This window comes from Leptonychotes weddellii, chromosome 10 (genome assembly GCF_054177405.1).
Source record: "Leptonychotes weddellii isolate Sample4059 chromosome 10, ASM5417740v2, whole genome shotgun sequence".
In the NCBI taxonomy this organism is placed as follows: domain Eukaryota; kingdom Metazoa; phylum Chordata; class Mammalia; order Carnivora; family Phocidae; genus Leptonychotes; species Leptonychotes weddellii.
In genome coordinates, this window is record NC_138378.1 from 75,555,819 (window position 1) to 75,575,380 (window position 19,562).

The window sequence follows — 19,562 nt, forward strand, 5'->3', positions numbered from 1 at the left end:
GCGCCTGGGTGGCTCAGTTGGTTAAGCGACTGCCTTCGGCTCAGGTCATGATCCTGGAGTCCCGGGATCGAGTCCCGCATCGGGCTCCCTGCTCGGCAGGGAGTCTGCTTCTCCCTCTCCCACTCCCTGTTTGTGTTCCCTCTCTCGCTGTGTCTTTCTCTGTCAAATAAATAAATAAAATCTTTAAAAAAAAAAAAAAAAAGTAGGTATTGCTCAATGAAGGATAATAGCAACGTGCTTCCCCTAAGAGGCCATTACCAACCTACAAAGCTGAGACCTTGACCTCTTAAGCTGTATAGATGTGTATTATTTTATTGAGGTATAATTTACATACAATAAAATGCACAGATCTTACGTTGTTAGTTTGGTGCTTTTTTTTTTTTTATGGAGTTCACGTTTAAAAAAAAAAACTATTCTAAAAAATTGTGGTAAAATACACCTAGGATAAAATTTACCATCTTAGCCATTTTTTAGTGTATAGTTGAGTACCCTTAAGCACATTTACAGTGTTTTGTAACCATCACCACCATCTAATCCACAGAACTCTTTCCATTTTGTAAAACTGAAGCTCTGTACGTGCTAAATTATTCTTTCTCCCTTCTACCCCCTGGCACTGCTATTCCACTTTCTGTCTTATGAATTTGACTTCTCTGAGAGGAATTATACAGTATTTGTGACTTTTTCACTTAGCACAGTGTCCTCAGGGTTCATCCATGTTGTAGCACACATCAACACGCCTTACTCTTTAAGGCTGAATAATATTCCATTTTATGCATGTATGTACCAGATCTTCTTTATCCATCCGTCAATTGACACATGGGTTGTACATGGTTCCACCTTTTGGTTGTGAATAATACTGTCCTGAACATGGGTATACAAATATCTCTCCAAGTCCTGGCTTTCAGTTCTTTTGAAAGAATATATATGTATCCAGAAGTGTATATGCCTAGAATATATAGCCAGAAGTGAAATTGCCGGATCATATAGTAATTATCCAATTTATATTTTTTTGAGGAACTGACCTACTGATTTTCATAGTGGCTCTACCATTTTACATTCCTACCAGCAGTACTCAAGTGTTCCACTTTCTCTACATCTTCCCCAACACCTGTTATTTTCTGTGTGTGCGTGCGGGTGTGTGTGTGTGTGTTTATAGGAGCCATCCTAATGGGTGTGAGGGGAGTTGAGTAAGTTTGAATAAGTTTTGACGAATGCATATAATTGGGTACTACTACCCCAATCAAGAATCAAGCTAAGGAACATCTCTAACACCACCTAAAGTTACCTCTCTCATGCTCCTCTACAGTTAGTATCCTCTGCCTCATCACTACCTCCAGTCCTTGGAAAGTGGGGGCCCAGGATGGAAATCCTGTGAGCAGAGTCCAAGGAAGGTGCTGTCTTAGCATTCAGACAGCTGTGAGGACAATGATCTTTTTAAAAATGAATTAATTAATTAAAATTCAATTAATTAACATATAGTGTATTGTTGGTTTCAGAGGTAGAGTTCAGTGATTCATCAGTCTTATATAACACCCAGTGCTCATTACATCATGTGCCCTCCTTAATGTCCATCATCTAGTTATCCCATCCCCCAGCCCCCTCCCCTCCAGCAACCCTCAGTTTGTTTCCTATGATTAAGAGTCTCTTATGGTTTGTCTCCCTCTCTGATTTTGTCTTTTATTTTTTTCTCTCTTCCCCTATGATCCTCTGTTCTGTTTCTTAAATTCCACATATGAGTGGGATCATATGATAATTGTCTTTCACTGTCTGACTTATTTTGCTTAGTATTATACCCTCTAGTTCCATCTACATCATTGCAGGTGGCAAGATTTCATTCTTTTTGATGGCTGAGTAATATTCCACTGTGTGTGTGTGTGTGTGTGTGTGTGTGTGTGTGTGTATCACATCTTCTTTATCCATTCATCTGTCGATGGACATCTTGGCTCTTTCCATAGTTTGGCTATTGTGGACAGTGCTGCTATAAACATTGGGGTGCATGTACCCCTTCGGATCACTACATTTGTATCTTTGGGGTAAATACCTAGTAGTGTGAGGACAGTGATCTTGTCAGAGTACAGACACACACAGACTTGGTGGCCAAAAACACCATATGGGAAGTCCGGTTTGACGTGTTGGTGGTAGATGTGAAAGCCTGAACTCTGTACTCCACAGATTAGTTTTTAATACAGGTGGAGTTGGTAACCCATGCCTTAAACAGCTCACTGAACAGGTAATGCTAGAATATGTAGATGTGGCAGACAAAGGTTACCTGGAGAGAATAGTAATAAAAAGAATAGTTAACATTTGTTGAGTACATGATGTGTGCACTATTCTAAGTACTTTGTATGATGCAATAACTGGTTTAATCTTTGCAACAACCCTATAACGTAATTTTGTTACTAATTCCATGTTACCAATGAGGAGACTGAAGTACAGAGAAACAATAACTTGCCCCAAATCATACAGCTACAAGTGTATATAGGAGAGTTATAAACCCAAGTTGGTTGGGCTCCAGGCTCTAGCCTCGTTGTTGTAGAGGAAGGATGACATGGTCTCTGAGGGAGGAGTTCCCACCATCATGTGAAATTAGCAGCTAGACCGTGAGGTTGGCTGCACCACACTCAGGCTTGGATCTTCCTGTTGCTGTTTCTCGTCAGAAGGATGGCATGGATTCTCCCATCCTCGTGGGATACCAGCATCTGCCATACCTCAGGTCAGGGGAGAGAACCCAATGCATTATTACCATGCATATGACCCACAGGGCAGACCCACCACTTCCCTGTAGACGGGCATTCCATCTGCAAAATGAAGGGGTGGGCTGGGCATTCTCTGAGGTCTTCTCTACCCTGACGGCCCTACACTGGCAGAAATGAGCTCTTTCTGGAGCAAGTGTCCCCCCCCCCCCATTTCTACTCCTGCTTTCTTGGGGCACTTATATCTCAACCTTGGAATTACTCTCTCACCTGTGCTTTGCTGGACATTTTGATCTGACACAGGGGAGAAGCAACTCTGGAAGATAAAAAGAATACTTCTTCTAAGTCTAGAACATCACTGCCATAGCACAGAGCATAAGTAACTGCCATCTAGGGCTTGAGAAAACATGTCACAGCTGTGCCAAACCCATCTTAGGCTTTGAATGAAAGCCCGTAATGTTTTTGGTTCATAGCATAAGCCAGACGAGCTATTTCTGGCATTCCTTCTTTCTCCCCCTACTGGTATACCCTGGGTAGTCTTAATATTGCTGGCAGTATGATACATATAACCAAATGGGGTCATTATTTCTAACCTCCTTTGATACTCGATTCAGACTACCCCAAGAGCATGCTGCATCAGTCAGTCTCTGAGGCAGGCTGCACTTCGTGGGCACTTTCGTATTATGGTTGGATCAGCCATGACCCCCCCCCCCCACACACACACCATACTCAGCTCAGGATGCTGGATCTTGACATGGGGGGTGGGGAAGATGGGCACAGAATGTGCTTGGATGGAATCCTTGTGTCTCTCCCTGGGGAAGGCACTACTCTGACCGTGTCTGCTCCAAAAAACGTTATCACGGAGCTGTGTTACGTTGTTTTGCTACATTGTTTTGCACCGGAGAGGCTGGATGGCTGAACTAGGGCAGGGGCATGTGGGTTGGAAATGTGCTTTTTCTTCATGGGGTGCCTGGGTGGCTCAGTCAGTTGGGCATCCAGCTCTTGGTTTCAGCTCAGGTTGTGATCTCATGGGTGGTGGGATTGGCCCCGATGGCCCCCCATGGGGCCCCGTGTGGGGCTCCCTGCTGATGGGGAGTCTGCTTGAAAGATTCTCTCCCTCCACCCCACCCCCTACTCGCTGACTCGTGCTCTCTCTCTCTCTCAAATAAATAAATAAATCTTAAAAAAAGAAAAACGAAATGTGCTTTCCCTTCAGAGAGCCAACAGTCTTGTATTCGACACTTTTGATTGGGAGCTGTCTGCCAAAGTGTAGCCACTTGCTGCCAGATAAGTCTGGGAGAGGAATATTTTTGTCGTGGTTTTGTTTGATTTTGTTTTGCACCCAGCTTGTTAAAGATATGAAGAACAAGAATGCATCTAGCTCAGCAAAAATGTGACAGTTTACAATATTTATTCCATTATTACTCTAAGAGCTCCTAGCATTGTCGCCTGCCTGTATGCACGTGGCCACGTGTGTGCATTTGGCCTGTATGATATAAATGTCTACAGAGTCAGACAGACCGTGAAGAAACAGCTCCTACCGCCTACTACTGCAGTGACCTTGGGCACTATGCCTAACTTTTCTAAACTTATGGTTTTTTTAAAGATTTATTTATTTATTTATTTGACAGAGAGAGACACAGCAAGAGCAGGAACACAAGCAGGGGGAGTGGGAGAGGGAGAAGCAGGCTTCCCGTGGAGCAGGGAGCCCGATGCGGAGCTCGATCCCAGGACCCTGGGACCATGACCTGAGCCGAAGGCAGACGCTTAATGACTGAGCCACCCAGGTGCCCCTCTAAACTTATGTTATCACTAGACAGTGAGAGGGCAAAATGATACCATATGGATAAAAGCACTTGGGCACTCGATACAACTAAGTGGTCAATGAATATTTACCTACAAATAAAGTCTCTCTAGCTCCAGTGAATAGAGCAAGGAATACAAGGCTAGCTTTCCTGATGCTGAGCCTGCCCCATGGAGGATGAGCCCCATGACCAGAGGGAGGATGACTAAAGGCTGGAGGTGACCATTCAGGAAGGTTTGGTAGAGGGTCCTTGCAATGGGAAGCAAGTTCAATGGAGTTATCTCCAGCAGCCTCCAAGATTTTTTCTTTTTTTTTTTTTTTTTAAAGATTTTATTTGTTAGGGAGAGAGCCCAAGCAGGGGGAGCAGCAGGCAGAGGGAGAAGCAGACTCCCCGCTGAGCAAGGAGCCCGATGCTGGACTTGATCCCAGCACCCTGGAATCATGACCTGAGCCAAAGGCAGACTCTTAACCAACTGAGCCACCCAGGCATCCCCAAGATTTCTTTTTTAAATGATAGACTACTCTTGACCAGAGCATAGGGGATATTCTCTGCATGAAGGGTATATAGGTGGGAATTAAGGTATGCTTTTTAAAAAATTTTTTTTAAAGATTTATTTATTTGACAGAGAGAAAGAGAGAGAGCACAAGCAGGGGGAAGGGCAGAGGGAGAGGGAGAAGCAGGCTCCCCGCTGAGCAGGGAGCCCGATGCTGGGCTCGTACCAGAACCCTGGGATCATGACCTGAGCTGAAGGCAGCTGCTTAACCGACTGAGTCACCCAGCTGCCCCTACGGTATGCTTTTTAGCACCTAAAATGGTGCCTGGCATGGGGCAGGCATTCCGATCATGTTTGTTGAATGAATGAATGAATGAATGAATGAACAAATGTGCATGAAACATCAGTGAAACTATCCTATCAGTCCCATGATTGTGAGCAATAATCAGCATTACCAGTACATCAACTTCTTGTTTCTATGGTCACTGTCCTGAGAGGAGGGGAATCCAGTTTGTTTGCAATTAAGAGTTAAACAAAACAAAACAAAGCACTGCTACCAACAAAAGACCAGCCGATGAGAATGCCACAAGTCTTCAGTCCACACGTGGTACTGGGAGTTGCTCAGATAACACTTAGGAAAACCCGAAGCACTATTCTGTGCAAGCTGAATACAGAATGCAGAGAAACAAGGAAGGGTAGCTACACATTTACAAAGCTTATCAGAATATGCTTTGATTGTGCCCTACTCAAAGCTTGTGCCTGGGGAAACCGAGGTATTATGTGAAGTACAGAGACATCTAGCAAGGCAAGCATTGAACTGGGAGTATAGGACCCAGCCCCTTGCTCAGCAAGCATTTAGACCACCTCAGCTATCTTTTTATTTTTCTAATCTTATCTCTTAATGTAATAAGAACTCACCGTAGCCAGCTTTCATTATTATATCATCCAGCTGGTTTGCAAAGTGGAGGTAGTAGTCCTGACTCCAAAGGTTATTGGATAGATCAATTAAGATAATGTAGAGGAGTACTTAAAAAATGTACCTTCCCTCCTTCCCCCTGCCTTTTGGACAAAGGAATCTTTGGCATAGAGAAAAGGTTTTAATAGACTTTGGCATGATGTGGAAACGACAGAGAAGGAGTGGGGATGTTTTAAATTGTATGTGAAACGCGTGTTTTAGAATTATTTATGGATTGAAATTATTATTATTGTCCCCCACCATGCTGTGAATAAGTGGCTAAAATTTGGACAAAAGACTGTCAATAAGTTGTTTGCCAGGTGCGGGGCTGGAATAGATTCTTCCCTAAGATTCTTAGCAGTCAGGTTTCCAAATTTGTCAGCCTTCCTTTGCCTTATACACTTGGCCTTTGATTAAATGTTTGAAAATGCTTATTTCTCCAGACTCAAACCCCATCACGGCAACAAAACTTCCTTTACTTTTCGAAGGATCTAAGCTCCAAGGAGTTTGGGTTGCATTCATTTTCCTATTTCATAGACAGTTTTGAAGTGCTTGGGCGGGGCCCCGGCACACCCTCCATGAATCCACAGGCTAGAAGTTTAAATTTGTCATCCCGTGGGATGCAAAATGAAACTGCGTACCAGAGAAAAATGGTGAATGACTCACTCACATGTGATCTTCCAGGGAAGAGAGGGACTCAGTAAGAATGTGTCACAAGGACAGCAAATCCCTTCCTAATGAACATTCCGGTTGCCCCTCCTGGGACCAGGGTCAATGTCATGAATCTGGATGGAGGCCACCAAGTTATGTTGGGGTTCCAAGGGGAGCATCCAGTACTGGGGTAAATTCAACATGGTGCCACATCCAGCAGGACCAGAGAAATTGCATTCATTAGCACACCAGGAAGGGGTTCAGCTCTCAGGGACAGGTTCATATTTACAGGCTCACCACGCACATGCTGATAATATCTTTATTACCTTGAGAAATATATGGGGCGCCTGGGTGGCTCAGTCAGCTAAGTGTCTGCCTTTGGCTCAGGTCATGATCCTGGGGTCCTGGGATGAGCCCCGGGCTCCCTGCTCCACGAGGAGCCTGCTTCTCCCTCCCCGTCTGCCTCTCCCCACCCCTGCTTGTGCTCTATCTCTCAAATAAATAAATAAGATCTTAAAAAAAAAATGTAATTGTTACTGAGACAAAAATCCTTATGCTCCAGTACTCTGAAGACAGGTCCATGTGGGAAGCCAAACTCTAGTCCAGGGGTTGCTTGGCAATCACGGAATCAGAACAAAGGGTATTAGATAGATGACACAGCCATGGGAAATATCTGATCCTGGGCCATTGGATCTAGGGCCAAGCCACCCTTTCCTTAGGACAGGGCTTTGATGACTATTTCAAAGTAAGCCTCTCTGAGGATTTTATGTGGAGCTCACACACCATCTTTCTTTAAATATGCTAATGCTTTCGGCAAACTGGCCATAGGTCAGGAGCCATTCTTTCTCATAAATGAATTTGCATATCTTTGTTTTGATGGTTGTTTTGCAGATTTTACCAGTCTGATGCGCAGGAAACCATCTAATTGGCCTGTTTTCCAAATTCTGGGTGAGTGGGGAGGAGTCCACCACACTGCCCCCTCCAGTATGGCCTCCTTAAATATTCCATGAAGTCCGAGTTCCTTGTTCCATGTAGCTGCCCGAAGGACATAAGGAACTTTCTACTTGAGGTCATTTCTAGCAGTGTTACAATAGGGCAGTTTGTGGGACGGTGTAAAAATGATCTTCTTGTACACCTAAGCAGAAAACAGTATCGATCTGTTCTCGACATCTAATTTTTTTTATGAAGCCATCATTAATTACTTGTGCAAATTTTTGTAATCTTTCCTGCAATAAGTTGAACTTATTTATAACTCAGTATTCCCTATGTAACTGCTCTTGGGATATGTCTCTTATGTTGTGTTCCCAGCTTTCTTTCAGTTGCTCTAAAACCGTGTCTTAACATTTTCAGGAGCCCTATTGTGAGCCCTAGTTGTAGAGTTCAGGTATGATAAAGAAGTTGCAGTCCCCCCCCCCTCACCCCGACTCCAGAATGCATAACCCTTAGAGTTTTTTAGACATCACTCACATATGGGCCCTTCCGTCTTCATCTTCCCATCTTGAAGAGCCCCTGATGCTTTTAAGGTCATTGGAGCCGTGCCCAAACCTGAGTGGGTTTGCCTTTTTCCTAAAACTGAGGCACAGTTGCTAATTATTTTGCCCCACCTGTGAGCAGCCAAGAAGCTTTGGAAACCCCCACACAAAGTCTGAGTCATTAGGAACCTGGGGATACTGTTCGGTTTGTGGACTTGTAGGCTGGCCTTCAGAGAGAAAGAATGAATGGATCAAGGAAGCTGTGGCAGAGAAGGGTTCCTATAAAGAATCCTTGGCTCTTCAGGCTGGAGGAGAATGTGGGAGGACTTTTAGAGGTTGAGCTTCCAGAAGAAGGGCATGGCATTCTTTGGGAGCCGATCATTTTGTGCAGTTAAGAAGAGGCCTGTGGCAATTCTGGGAGGCGAGAATTCTACCACTGAAGCACCAATGCCTTCTTGTGACAGTTCTGTTCCAGGGGGTGGTCCGAGTGATTCCTTCCCCTCCTTTCCACTCCCCACCCATCCTTGCCAAGAGTTCCTGACACCTTACTAGGTGCCAGACACTGTGCCAGTAAGCGTGAGCGTGGGTCAACTTTACATGTGTTATCTGATATCTGATCAAGGAGTACCATTTCCTGCCTTCATTTCTATAACCTATTGAGAAACTTGCTTGGTGCTAGTAAATAACAAATATACAACAGCTGTCTCTATGTAAATGGACTAAAGCTGTGTGCTGTCCAAGTTTCAAAATAATTGGCTAAAAGCACCGTGTGTTCAAGCATGATACATTTTTTTCCCTTTAGTAAATTATTTCTAGCTCATTGAATAAGATTCTCAGTATTTCCAGAAGGTTTTGTGCAAGCATTTTTTTCCACTTCTTGATGTGGTCAAAAGGATTGGAAGTATTTATGTTAAAGGCTGGCTTTTGGAAGACGTGGTTCTCTTCCCTGCCTCCTTACTTGTTGTCATCTACAGCAACTCCCCCTTATCCATGGGGTATACGTTCCAAGAGCCCCAACAGATGCCTGAAACTGTAGGTAGTATGGAACCCTATTTATGCTGTTTTTCTCTATACGTACATGCCTATGATCAAGTTTAATTTATAAATTAGGCAGAGTAAGAGATTAACAACAAGAACTAATAATAAAATAAAACAATTCTAATGATATAATAAAAGTTATATGAATGTGGTCTCTCAAAATATCTTATTGTACTGTGGTTACCCTTTTTTTTTAAAGATTTTATTTATTTACTTGAGAGAGAGCAAGCGAGAGAGCACGAACGGGGGGAGGGGCAGAGGGAAATGGAGAAGCAGGCTCCCCACTGAGCAAGGAGCCCAGGACCCTGGGATCATGACCTGAGCCGAAGGCAGGTGCTTAACTGACCGAGCCACCCAGGCGCCCCTGTAGTTACCCTTCTTCTTGTGATGATATGAGCTGATAAAATGTCTGTGTGATGAGATAAAGTGAGGTGAATGATGTAGGTGTTGTGAAGTAGCATTAGGCTACCATTGACTTGATGTCAGAAGGAGAATCACCTGCTTCTGGATTGCCGTTGCCCAAAAACACAGATAAGGGAGGATTACCATATTCCAAAACTATATAGAAACAAAGGGAGGGCCCTTGTTCCTTAAACTGGGTCTGCTAGATTGTCTACCAATTAGCAGAAACTCAACCCAACTCACATATAAATTATACTTAATGAGGGATATTGGCGCATTTTGATCATTCATATGATGTGAAACAGGGCCTCCAGACAAAATCATGGCTAAGTCTCAAAGAGCCCTGCTCTTGGCTTCCCCTAGCACATTCTGGACAAACAAGAAATACCCCTTCCTGCTCCCACAGATAGTCTTGACCCTACTCCAACCCCAATTCATGCCACTCTGGCCCTTGTTCATGATGCAGTTGTTCATTCCTCAAACACAGTAAGTTCATTGCTGCCTCAGGGCCTTTGCATTAACTGTTCCTTCTGCCTTCAGTAGTTCTCCTCCAGCACTGAATAGCTAGCCTCTCTCCCCATTCAGGTCTTCGCTCAGACGTCTTCTTGCCACCCTGTCCAGGCTAGCCCCTTCCCAGTGACCTGATCACATCATCTTCCAACCCAGGATTCAGCAAATTTTGTCTGTGAAGGGCCAGATATTAAATATCTTCAGCTTTGTGAGCCATATAGTCCGTCACAGCCGTTCAGTTCTACTGTTGTAGCATGAAAGCAGCTGTAGATAATATGTAAACAAACAGGTATAACCAAGCTCCAGTGAGTCTATTTATGAACACTGAGATTTGAATTTTATATAACGTTCATGTGTCACAAAATATTATTCTTTTGACTTTTTGCCAACCATTGAAAATATAAAAACCATGGGGCGCCTGGGTGGCTCAGTCGTTAAGCGCCTGCCTTCGGCTCAGGTCTTGATCTCAGGGTCCTGGGATCGAGCCCCGCATCGGGCTCCCTGCTCCGCGGGAAGCCTGCTTCTCCCTCTCCCACTCCCCCTGCTTGTGTTCCCACTCTCGCTGTGTCTCTCTCTGTCAAATAAATAAAATCTTTAAAAAAAAAAAAATATATAAAAACCATTCTTAACTTGTAGGCCATTCAAAAAACAGGATTTGGCCCATGAGCTGTAGTTTGCTGATCCGTGTTCAATAGCATTGTCCTGTTGTACTTTCATCTTACTGATATCTGAAATCATCTTATTTATTTATTTGTTTATTTGTTGTCTGCCTTTCCTGGTAGACTGTAAACTCTTTGAAGTCATGTTCTTTGTCTTACTCACTGTATTATCTCTGTCGACTAGAACAGTGTCTGGAATATAGAGGTACTTTATGAATATTGGGTGATTGAGTAAATAAATCCATACAGTCCATGAGCTACTAAATCCAGTAAAGAATTCCTTCCAAATATTTCCTATGTATATCCTATTCCAGGTGCCACACCCCATCTAGGTCTCTGCCTCTGCCTGTCTGTTCCTCAGTGCTTTCTCAAGCCTTCCTGACCCTGTCTCTCCTGTCTGTTCTGTAGAATAGGGTCTTGTGGAAGGAAGCATGTCTTTTGTTCTATCATTTCTCTGCAAAAACCAAAACTTTTCCACTATTTTTCCATTACCTACAGTATCAAGTCACACTCCTCAGCTGGGCATACAAGGCCTTGCCTGTCAGTTCTCTACCTGCTTTTCCAGCCCTATCTCTGAGCCTTCCCTGGAATGAGCCCTCTGCCCCAGCAGCCTCGTCTCCTCATTGTCCCCGAAGCCACTGCTTATTCCCACCTTTGCTCAGGCTGTGCCCCAGAACAAGTTGGCATTCCCCTCAGGAAAGAATTGAGCTCCCTAAGTGGTTATAAGGCAAGTCTGCAGTGATGGGAGACAAGGAAGAATGGAGCTGAGCCTCAGGAGAGCTGAAAGATGAAGTGAATGTGAGCAGATTGACTCAATCGGTAATAAAGTGGAAAGGATTTAGTAATTCTCGGGGTATAATTGAAAAGTGCTGCTTGGTAAGGTGGCCTAGGCCAGTGCTTTTCAAAGTACTGTGCAGGCAAATATTGGGGGAATCTTGTTAAAATGCAGACTCTAGCAGTAGGTCTGGGGTGGGGGTGGGGGGGCCTGAGACTGCTCCCAGGGGATGCCCATGCTTCTGGCTCCAGGATGATTCTTTTGAGTATCAAGGAGCTAACAAAATGCTTAGGAAAGCAGCCTTTTCCATAGGACTCAGATATGGAAACAGGAAGTCAGTTGGCCTGTCCCTCAGAGGACTGCCTGTCAATCATGAGACCAAGAGTCCTAGCCCAGAGTCAAGTCATTCCTTGCATTCTGAGTGACCGAGTACATGTGCAATGATCGAGCATCCTTGCTGCACAGAACGGAGGACAAAGCTGAGAGTGTAAGGCTACAGCTTTGAGGGAAGAAGCACCTGCACATCCCGAGATGGTGGCCGTGAAAATGGTCGTCTGGAAATGACAAGTCTAATGTGGGCTGGCCGCCAGCCGTCCTCACACACACGCACACACTCATGCGTGCACACACGCGCACAGACAAACGCACACACAGAGTGTGGGCTACAGTGCCGTGCTTTTCCCTAACACGGCTGCATTATCTTTTCTCTCCAAGGAGGCACCTGTTCTGTTCCACTAGAGCTTACTGTTCGGAATCCAGGTTTGCCTTGACTACAAGTAATGTACTTCATCCTAACAAACAATAGGAACCACTTCTGTAATGTGTATCTCCAGACAGAAGAGCAGGTCGGAAAGTGTTTTGTTGGAGTAATAAACTTGTTTGCTTGAGCAGTTTCTCTTTAATTATTAACCCGGCCTTTGTATCTTTGGCTAATCAGTAGCTGGCCTTTCGATGACAGTGGGTGTTATTTCCTAATGGTTTAACTTCTGCAAACTACAAGTTATCCTGATTAATGATTTTAATGATACATCTCTCATCACAGTAATTTCCCCTCTGCTTTTTTCACAGAGGAACTTCTGCTCGGGTAACTGAACTCTGATCCTGGTATAGAGAGAGTCACGGCCATGGTAAGTTGGGGAGTGCCTCGCCCTACCTGGTGCCAGCCACGGACAGGTACAGGATGTGTATTCAGGGACTGTTGACTTTACAGAGGATTGTTTGCTTGCTAGAGGGGAGAGAGGAGGAAATGAAAAGGCAGTTTTGTTTTTTTTCAGGCATCCTTTTAATTTCTTTCAGGGGTGGTGAGTAACTTGACCCTGAAAATTAATTCAAAAAGAGAATCCTTGGAATCCTTCTAACATCCGGAGATACAAAAATAAGTTGTAGGGGGCGCCTGGGTGGCTCAGTCGTTAAGCGTCTGCCTCTGGCTCAGGTCATGATCCCAGGGTCCGGGAATCGAGCCCCGCATCGGGCTCCCTGCTCAGCGGGAAGCCTGCTTCTGCCTCTCCCACTCCCCCTGCTTGTGTTCCCTCTCTCGCTGTGTATCTCTCTGTCACATAAATAAATGAAATCTTTAAATAAATCTTTAAAAAAAAGTTGTAGTTTTCTCTCTGTGGGAGTACTTACGTGTTCATTATAGAAATTCCAGACAAATGAAAAGGAAAAACTAAAAATCCCACAGGTCCTACCATTGGGAGACAAGTGCCATCCACATTTTGGTGTAACATCATTTCAGGCTCATCAAGAAGGGTGTTTGTTAGCCATATGGGCTTGTCATCTGCCTCCTGTTTTGGCCATGACCGGACTCCTCAGAGCTTGATTATCTGATCTTTGGGACAGGCAGGGAATTGGATCCCTCTGGGAGTTCTATAAAGTTCAGTGTTGAGATGGAAGCTGAGCCTCTTAGCTGCAAACAAGCTCTACCTGAAGCTGGCCATCTGCTCTCCTTCTCCCACCCAAATAAGGTATCTGAACAGACAGGTGATTTTGATCTCTGGTCTTCTTGGAAGGAATAATAGAAATAGAATCTTATACCTGGAGAGGAACTGGAGATCCTTCCAGCTCTAAATGGCCTCCTCTAGGAAGATGGAGGTGTAAACACTCTTGAACAAATAGTAATATACTCTTAACATTGTCTTACATTAGACATTCTAGAATTTTCTTTATCATCCGTGACAGTCAAAACCTTACTCATATCTGCCCTAAATCTCCATGCTTTATTTTAAAATTCATGTCGTCTTGATTTTTTTTTTTTTTTAAAGATTTTTATTTATTTATTTGAGACAGAGAGAATGAGAGACAGAGAGCATGAGGGGGAGGAGGGTCAGAGGGAGAAGCAGACTCCCTGCTGAGCAGGGAGCCCGATGCGGGACTCGATCCCGGGACTCCAGGATCATGACCTGAGCCGAAGGCAGTCGCCTAACCAACTGAGCCACCCAGGCGCCCCATGTCTTCTTGATTCTCTCCAGACACAGAGGACGTTTATTCAGAAATGTTTACAGTGTCTCAACTTTGTGCCAGATGTGGTACTTGGCTCTGGGGACTCAAAATTAATGTGACAGTCTTCCTGTCTGCAACAAGCTCACAGGCTTCCTACATGTGAAGCCTATAACCTAGTGATCCTTTACTGTGCTCTTCATTCGAGGAAAATTACCTCAGTTGCTCTCATCTTTCCTCCTAGTACCTGCTTTTCCAACATCACTGTTACTTATTGGACAGATAAAGGATATTTTTAAAGGGTAGGAAAAACACACAATAGTCACAATATTGTAATTCCCAGTTGTTTTCCATCATTTTATTTTAGACCCTACTCACGTGTATAATGATTTTTAAACAGTAGTAATACAAGCATAAATAACAGTTATATATTCACTCTAATCTTTGCTTTGCTAACACGTTAATATTACATTTTGTGGCATACTAAAATTATTTATTCTAGATGGTGGAATTATGGGTGTTTTAATTTTCTTCTTCTTTTTTTAATTTTCCAAATCTCTACAATGACCATGTGATACATTTCTAAAAAGAAAACATGTTTTAAAAGCTAAAAATATTTACAATATTTTTAAAATATATATTTTTAATTTTTTTTATTTTTTAAAGATTTTATTTATTTATTTGACAGAGATAGACACAGCGAGAGAGGGAACACAAGCAGGAGGGGTGGGAGAGGGAGAAGCAGGCTTTCTGCTGAGCAGACAGCCCGATGCGGGACTCGATCCCAGGACACTAGGATCATGACCTGAGCTGAAGGCAGACGCTTAACCGACTGAGCCACCCAGGCACCCCTTTAAATAGATTTTAATTTACATATAGTGAAATGCACTGCTCTTAAGGTTACTGGTAGATGAGTTTTGACAAACCTATGGACCATGTAACCTACTCCTCTATCAAGATAGAACATTTCCTCGCTCCAGGAAGTTCCTTTATGCCTCTTTCAGGTCGGTCCCCTCCCTGATCTCCACTCCACCCTAGAAATACAACTACTGTTCTGATTGTCATTACTACAGATTAGTTTTGCCTGTTCTAGAACATCCTATCAGTGGAACCATAGAATATGTACTCTTGTGTGTCTGGCTTTTTTCGCCAAGTGTTATATTTTTGGCAATTCATCCATGTTGCTATGAGCATATCAGCAGTTTGTTCCTTCATGACTTTTTATTGCTGATTAGTATTTGTTGGAGACTGTCATCAAAAAAGATGTGACCGCTGACTGACTAGTGAGCTGGACCTGGGCAGTCAGAGGCTTCTCACCCCCGCCCGTCTAGAACGTGGGTTCTGCTTACCTTTCCTGCTCCCAGAGACTGCTCCAAGGAGATCACCTCGAGGTGGTGATGTGGGGTTGAAGACAGCTGCACGGTATACACGACTGAGCCCATTTAGGACCTCTTTATAAACTTTTAAGATTTCAAGGATGAGTCTAGGGATCAATTTGTCTTGCTGCCACTCAAGACAAGCCTCGTATGTAAGTTCCCTTTGCCATTGTTAAAATTGTCACCTACCGACGAGGAGAGGCTTGTTTCTCTTCAGTCTTCCTGTGCCCTCTGCCTACAGGGGTCAGCTTCAGATGACGCCATGAAAGCTCCTGAGGGGATTGTGGACCTACAGTATTCCAGTGTATTGGATTCCAACTTTTGACATTTATTAACTTCTTGATTATTTAATAACTGAATAATATTTCATCGATAGTGCTCTAACGCCTGTGTCTAGCCATTCATTTTTGTTATTCTTTCCTACATCCTCCCTGTTTCCTTTGCCTACTGCCACAAGAAGCCTTCCTGGGATAGAATTCCCCGCCTCCGCAGAACGGATAATGGTACCTTACGCCCTGGAATTTGATCAATACGGTTACTGCAGGGCGACCAGGAACAAGTTTCCTGAGCTTATCTTTTTCCTGGAAGAGTCACTGAGAATGTTAATTGATAAGATGAAACATCTTTGCAAATCCCTCCATTGGTTCATCTTGTTAGATATTAATTTTAATCCCACAATAGCGTCCCTCAGCAATGCAGTTTGTGTTAAAAGTCGAATGCAGTGTTTTGGGCACCATCCAAAATTTTGCAATAAAGCTCCAAAAGAAACCTGTGAAACATTTCTCTCAGAAAGCTGTCTCATAGTGGAGCCAACGGTTGAGTTAGGCCATGTTGGAATTTTGACAGCAGATCACCAGTTTGCTTATTACTTACTATTGATGCATAGTAGAAAAGAATGAAAGAACCTGTATTAATTTTCTAGGGCTGCCATAACAAAGTCCCACAAACTGCGTGGCTTAAAATAATAGAAATTTGTTGTCTCACAGTTCTGAGGCCAGAAATCCAAAATCAAGGTGTTGGCAGGGTCAGGAGCCCTCTGCAATCTGTAGGTGACTCCTTCCTTGCCTCTTCCTAGCTTCTGGGGGTTTCCTGGCAGTCCTAGGCTTAACTGTAATCTCTGCCTTTAGCATCACGTTGTGTTCTCCCTGTGTGTCTGTGTCTTCACGTGCTGTCTTTTTTTTTTTTTTTAAGATTTTATTTATTTATTTGACGGAGAGAGACACAGTGAGAGAGGGAACACAAGCAGGGGGGAGTGGGAGAGGGAGAAGCAGGCTTCCTGCTGAGCAGGGAGCCCGATGCGGGGCTCGATCCCAGGACCCCGGGATCATGACCTGAGCTGAAGGCAGACACTTAATGACTGAGCCACCCAGGCGCCCTCACGTGCTGTCTTATAAGGACACCAATCATACTGGATTAGGGGCTCACCCTACTCCAGAATGACCTCATCTTTTTTTTTTTTTTAAGATTTTATTTATTCATTTGAGACACAGAGATACAGAGAGAGAGAGAGAAAGCATGAGCAGGGAGAGAGGGAGAAGCAGGCTCCTCGCTGAGCCAGGAGCCCGATGTGGGGCTCGATCCCAGGATCCTGGGATCATGACCTGAGCCGAAGGCAGACGCTTAACCATCTGAGCCACCCACGTGCTGCCCAGAATGACCTCATCTTAATGTAATTAATTGCATCTGCAATGACCCTATTTCCAAATAAGAATACATTCTGAGGTCCTAGGGGTTAGGACTTCAACATATCTTTTGGGGGGTTACAATTCGACCTATAACAGTGTCCAAGGAAGTTAATGTCATTGACTTCTACTTTCCTCTGTCAGGTGTATAGAGGGTGGTGACTAAATGCTAGATGCTGACCATATCTAGGAGGTGAAGGCCTGGGCTTACAGCAGACAAGGCCCACACTCTTTGGTACCGGAGGCCTTTGGATGGGCTTGATGTGGACCACAGTGAGCAAAGTCTGTCTTCAGAGAGAGCTTCCCTAAGGCATAAAAATCCTCTGTTCCTCTAGATGGTCCACATTATATCCTTGGGTGAAGTTAAATCATCAGAGAGCCTTTGATCTATTCTACATTGTTTTTGCCACCTGTACAAATGCTCTATTCTGGATTTTGCTTTGGCATTACCCCCATGGGCTTACATTAAGATATTATCAGAGGGGCACCTGGGTGGCTCAGTTGTTAAGTGTCTGCCTTCGGCTCAGGTCATGGTCCCAGGGTCCTGGGATCGAGCCCTGCATCGGGCTCCCTGCTCAGCAGGAAGCCTGCTTCTCCCTCTCCTACTCCCCCTGCTTGGGTTCCTGCTCTTGCTGTCTCTCTCTCTGTCAAATAAATAAATAAAATCTTTAAAAAAAAAAGAGATTATCAGAAATAGATATAAGAATCTTCACTCATATTTATTGTGGAGATCTGTTGAAGTCATATTTAATAATTATGATGGCAATGATAGCCACTGAGTTTGAATTTTTGTTTTAGTGTTTACTACTTTGCTGGATTTTGTGCTAAATGCTTTGTTATATTATTCTGCTTCATTTTTACAAGAACTCTGTGAGTTGATATCATTATTCTTGATGTACAGGTGAGAAAAATGAAACTCCCCCTATTGACAACCCAGCTAGAAAGGGTTGAAGCCGAGATGCCTGGGTGGCTCAGATGGTTAAGCATCTGCCTTCAGCTCAGGTCATGATCCCGGGGTCCTGGGACTGAGCCCCTGCTTCTCCCTCTGCCTCTGCTGCTCCCCCTGCTTGTGCTCTCTCACTTGCTGTCAAATAAATAAAATCTTAAAAAAACCACATTTCTAAAAAAAAAAAAAAGGAAAGGGTTGAAGCTAAGATTCAAAGCTAGGTCTATCCCACCCCAATATCCATGTTCCCCCTACTAAGCTTTACTACCTCTCACTGTAGCCTACTGTGTCTCCTTCACAAAGACCCACAGAGGAAATTTCCCTCAGTATCAGAATTCCCTTTATAGTGTTGGTGACACTAAGAGTGATGTAGAAGAGATGGAACTCTCTCCATGAATATTAGATTTTACTGGATCGTGGGCACAAGGCTATGGGTACATTTCAACCAAGGCTTATATAAGATATAAAACCCTTCTCACTCAATAATTCATATCATCGGGGCGCCTGGGTGGCTCAGATGGTTAAGCATCTGCCTTCGGCTCAGGTCATGATCCCAGGGTCCTGGGATCGAGTCCCGCATCGGGCTCCCTGCTCCTTGGGAGCCTGCTTCTCCCTCTGCCTCTCTCTCTCTCTCTCATGAATAAATAAATAAAATCTTTAAAAAAAAAAAAATAATTCATATCATCTTCCTGTTCTGTTTCCTCCCATTACCATAACATCCTACCACCATTTACCAAAAGGGACGTTATCAGAAAAGTCAGAAGAGACCTACTATGTGACCTGAGCCCTAAATTTAGCCATACCCTCAGCTTGTGAGCCCTAGCATTGTAAAAGCACATAGCACCAGCTATGAACAGAGGAAGGTATCCAGCTTGGGCTGAACCCCATTGACATCCTGCTGCCAAGAAGATCACTTAGATCCTCCCCATGTGCAACCTCAGCCAATCAAATGCACACTACAATGCAGACACCTGACAAATTAACTAAGGGAAAGGAGACGAGGCAGAACAGTTCTAATGCTGGTCATGACTAATTGGGTCATTTTTAAGAACAAGAAAACAGAATTCAGAATATCAAAACATGGGTTGCAAGGGCTATAATAACGCTTAGTGTCAGATACAGAGAGGAAGATATATTTAAAATCAAAGCTAGTGGGGTGCCTGGGTGGCTGTGTTGGTTAGGCATCCCAACTCTTGATTGCAGCTCAGGTCATGATCTCAGGGTCATGAGATCACGCCCTGTGTCAGGCTCCAGGCTGGGGCATGGAGACTGCTTGGGACTCTCTCTGTTGCTCTCCCTCTCCTCCTACAACCCTCCCCCTTCTCTCCCCCTCCCTCTCTAAAAAACAAAACAAAAAACCCAAAGCTAGTTTGATTCTACCCTCTACTGCTAAATCAGGGAGCCCAGAAGAGCTCTAGTAATGCAGATTACCTCTCTGTAATCTCAGTACAAAGAAAAGCAGGGCAGTTCTGGGGCAACTGGTCTCTTTTCCTCTTACAGACACAGTGAATCTCTCATTACTGATTACAATTCCCTCTTACTTTGGCTTCTAAGGCAGAGAAATCTGTGGCTTCCCTCCAATAACTGTACAGGCTCTTAAGGTCTGCATTTTGGTTTCCTTCCCACCCCCCTAGCTTTATCTTAGTTTTCTGTGTTTTATGCCCTGTCA

The 19,562-nt window shown here is 44.0% G+C and overlaps 1 protein-coding gene across 1 annotated transcript in view; it reads left to right on the forward strand.

Moving 5' to 3' along the window:
* The window catches only part of ANXA4 (annexin A4), a 70,687-nt gene that overhangs the window by 18,541 nt on the left and 32,584 nt on the right, over window positions 1-19,562 (forward strand). Inside the window, exon 2 of the mRNA XM_006748017.3 lies at window positions 12,522-12,580. Coding sequence (XP_006748080.1) covers window positions 12,578-12,580 — 3 coding nt within the window. The 5' untranslated portion in view covers window positions 12,522-12,577. The remainder of the gene's footprint in view (window positions 1-12,521; window positions 12,581-19,562) is intronic.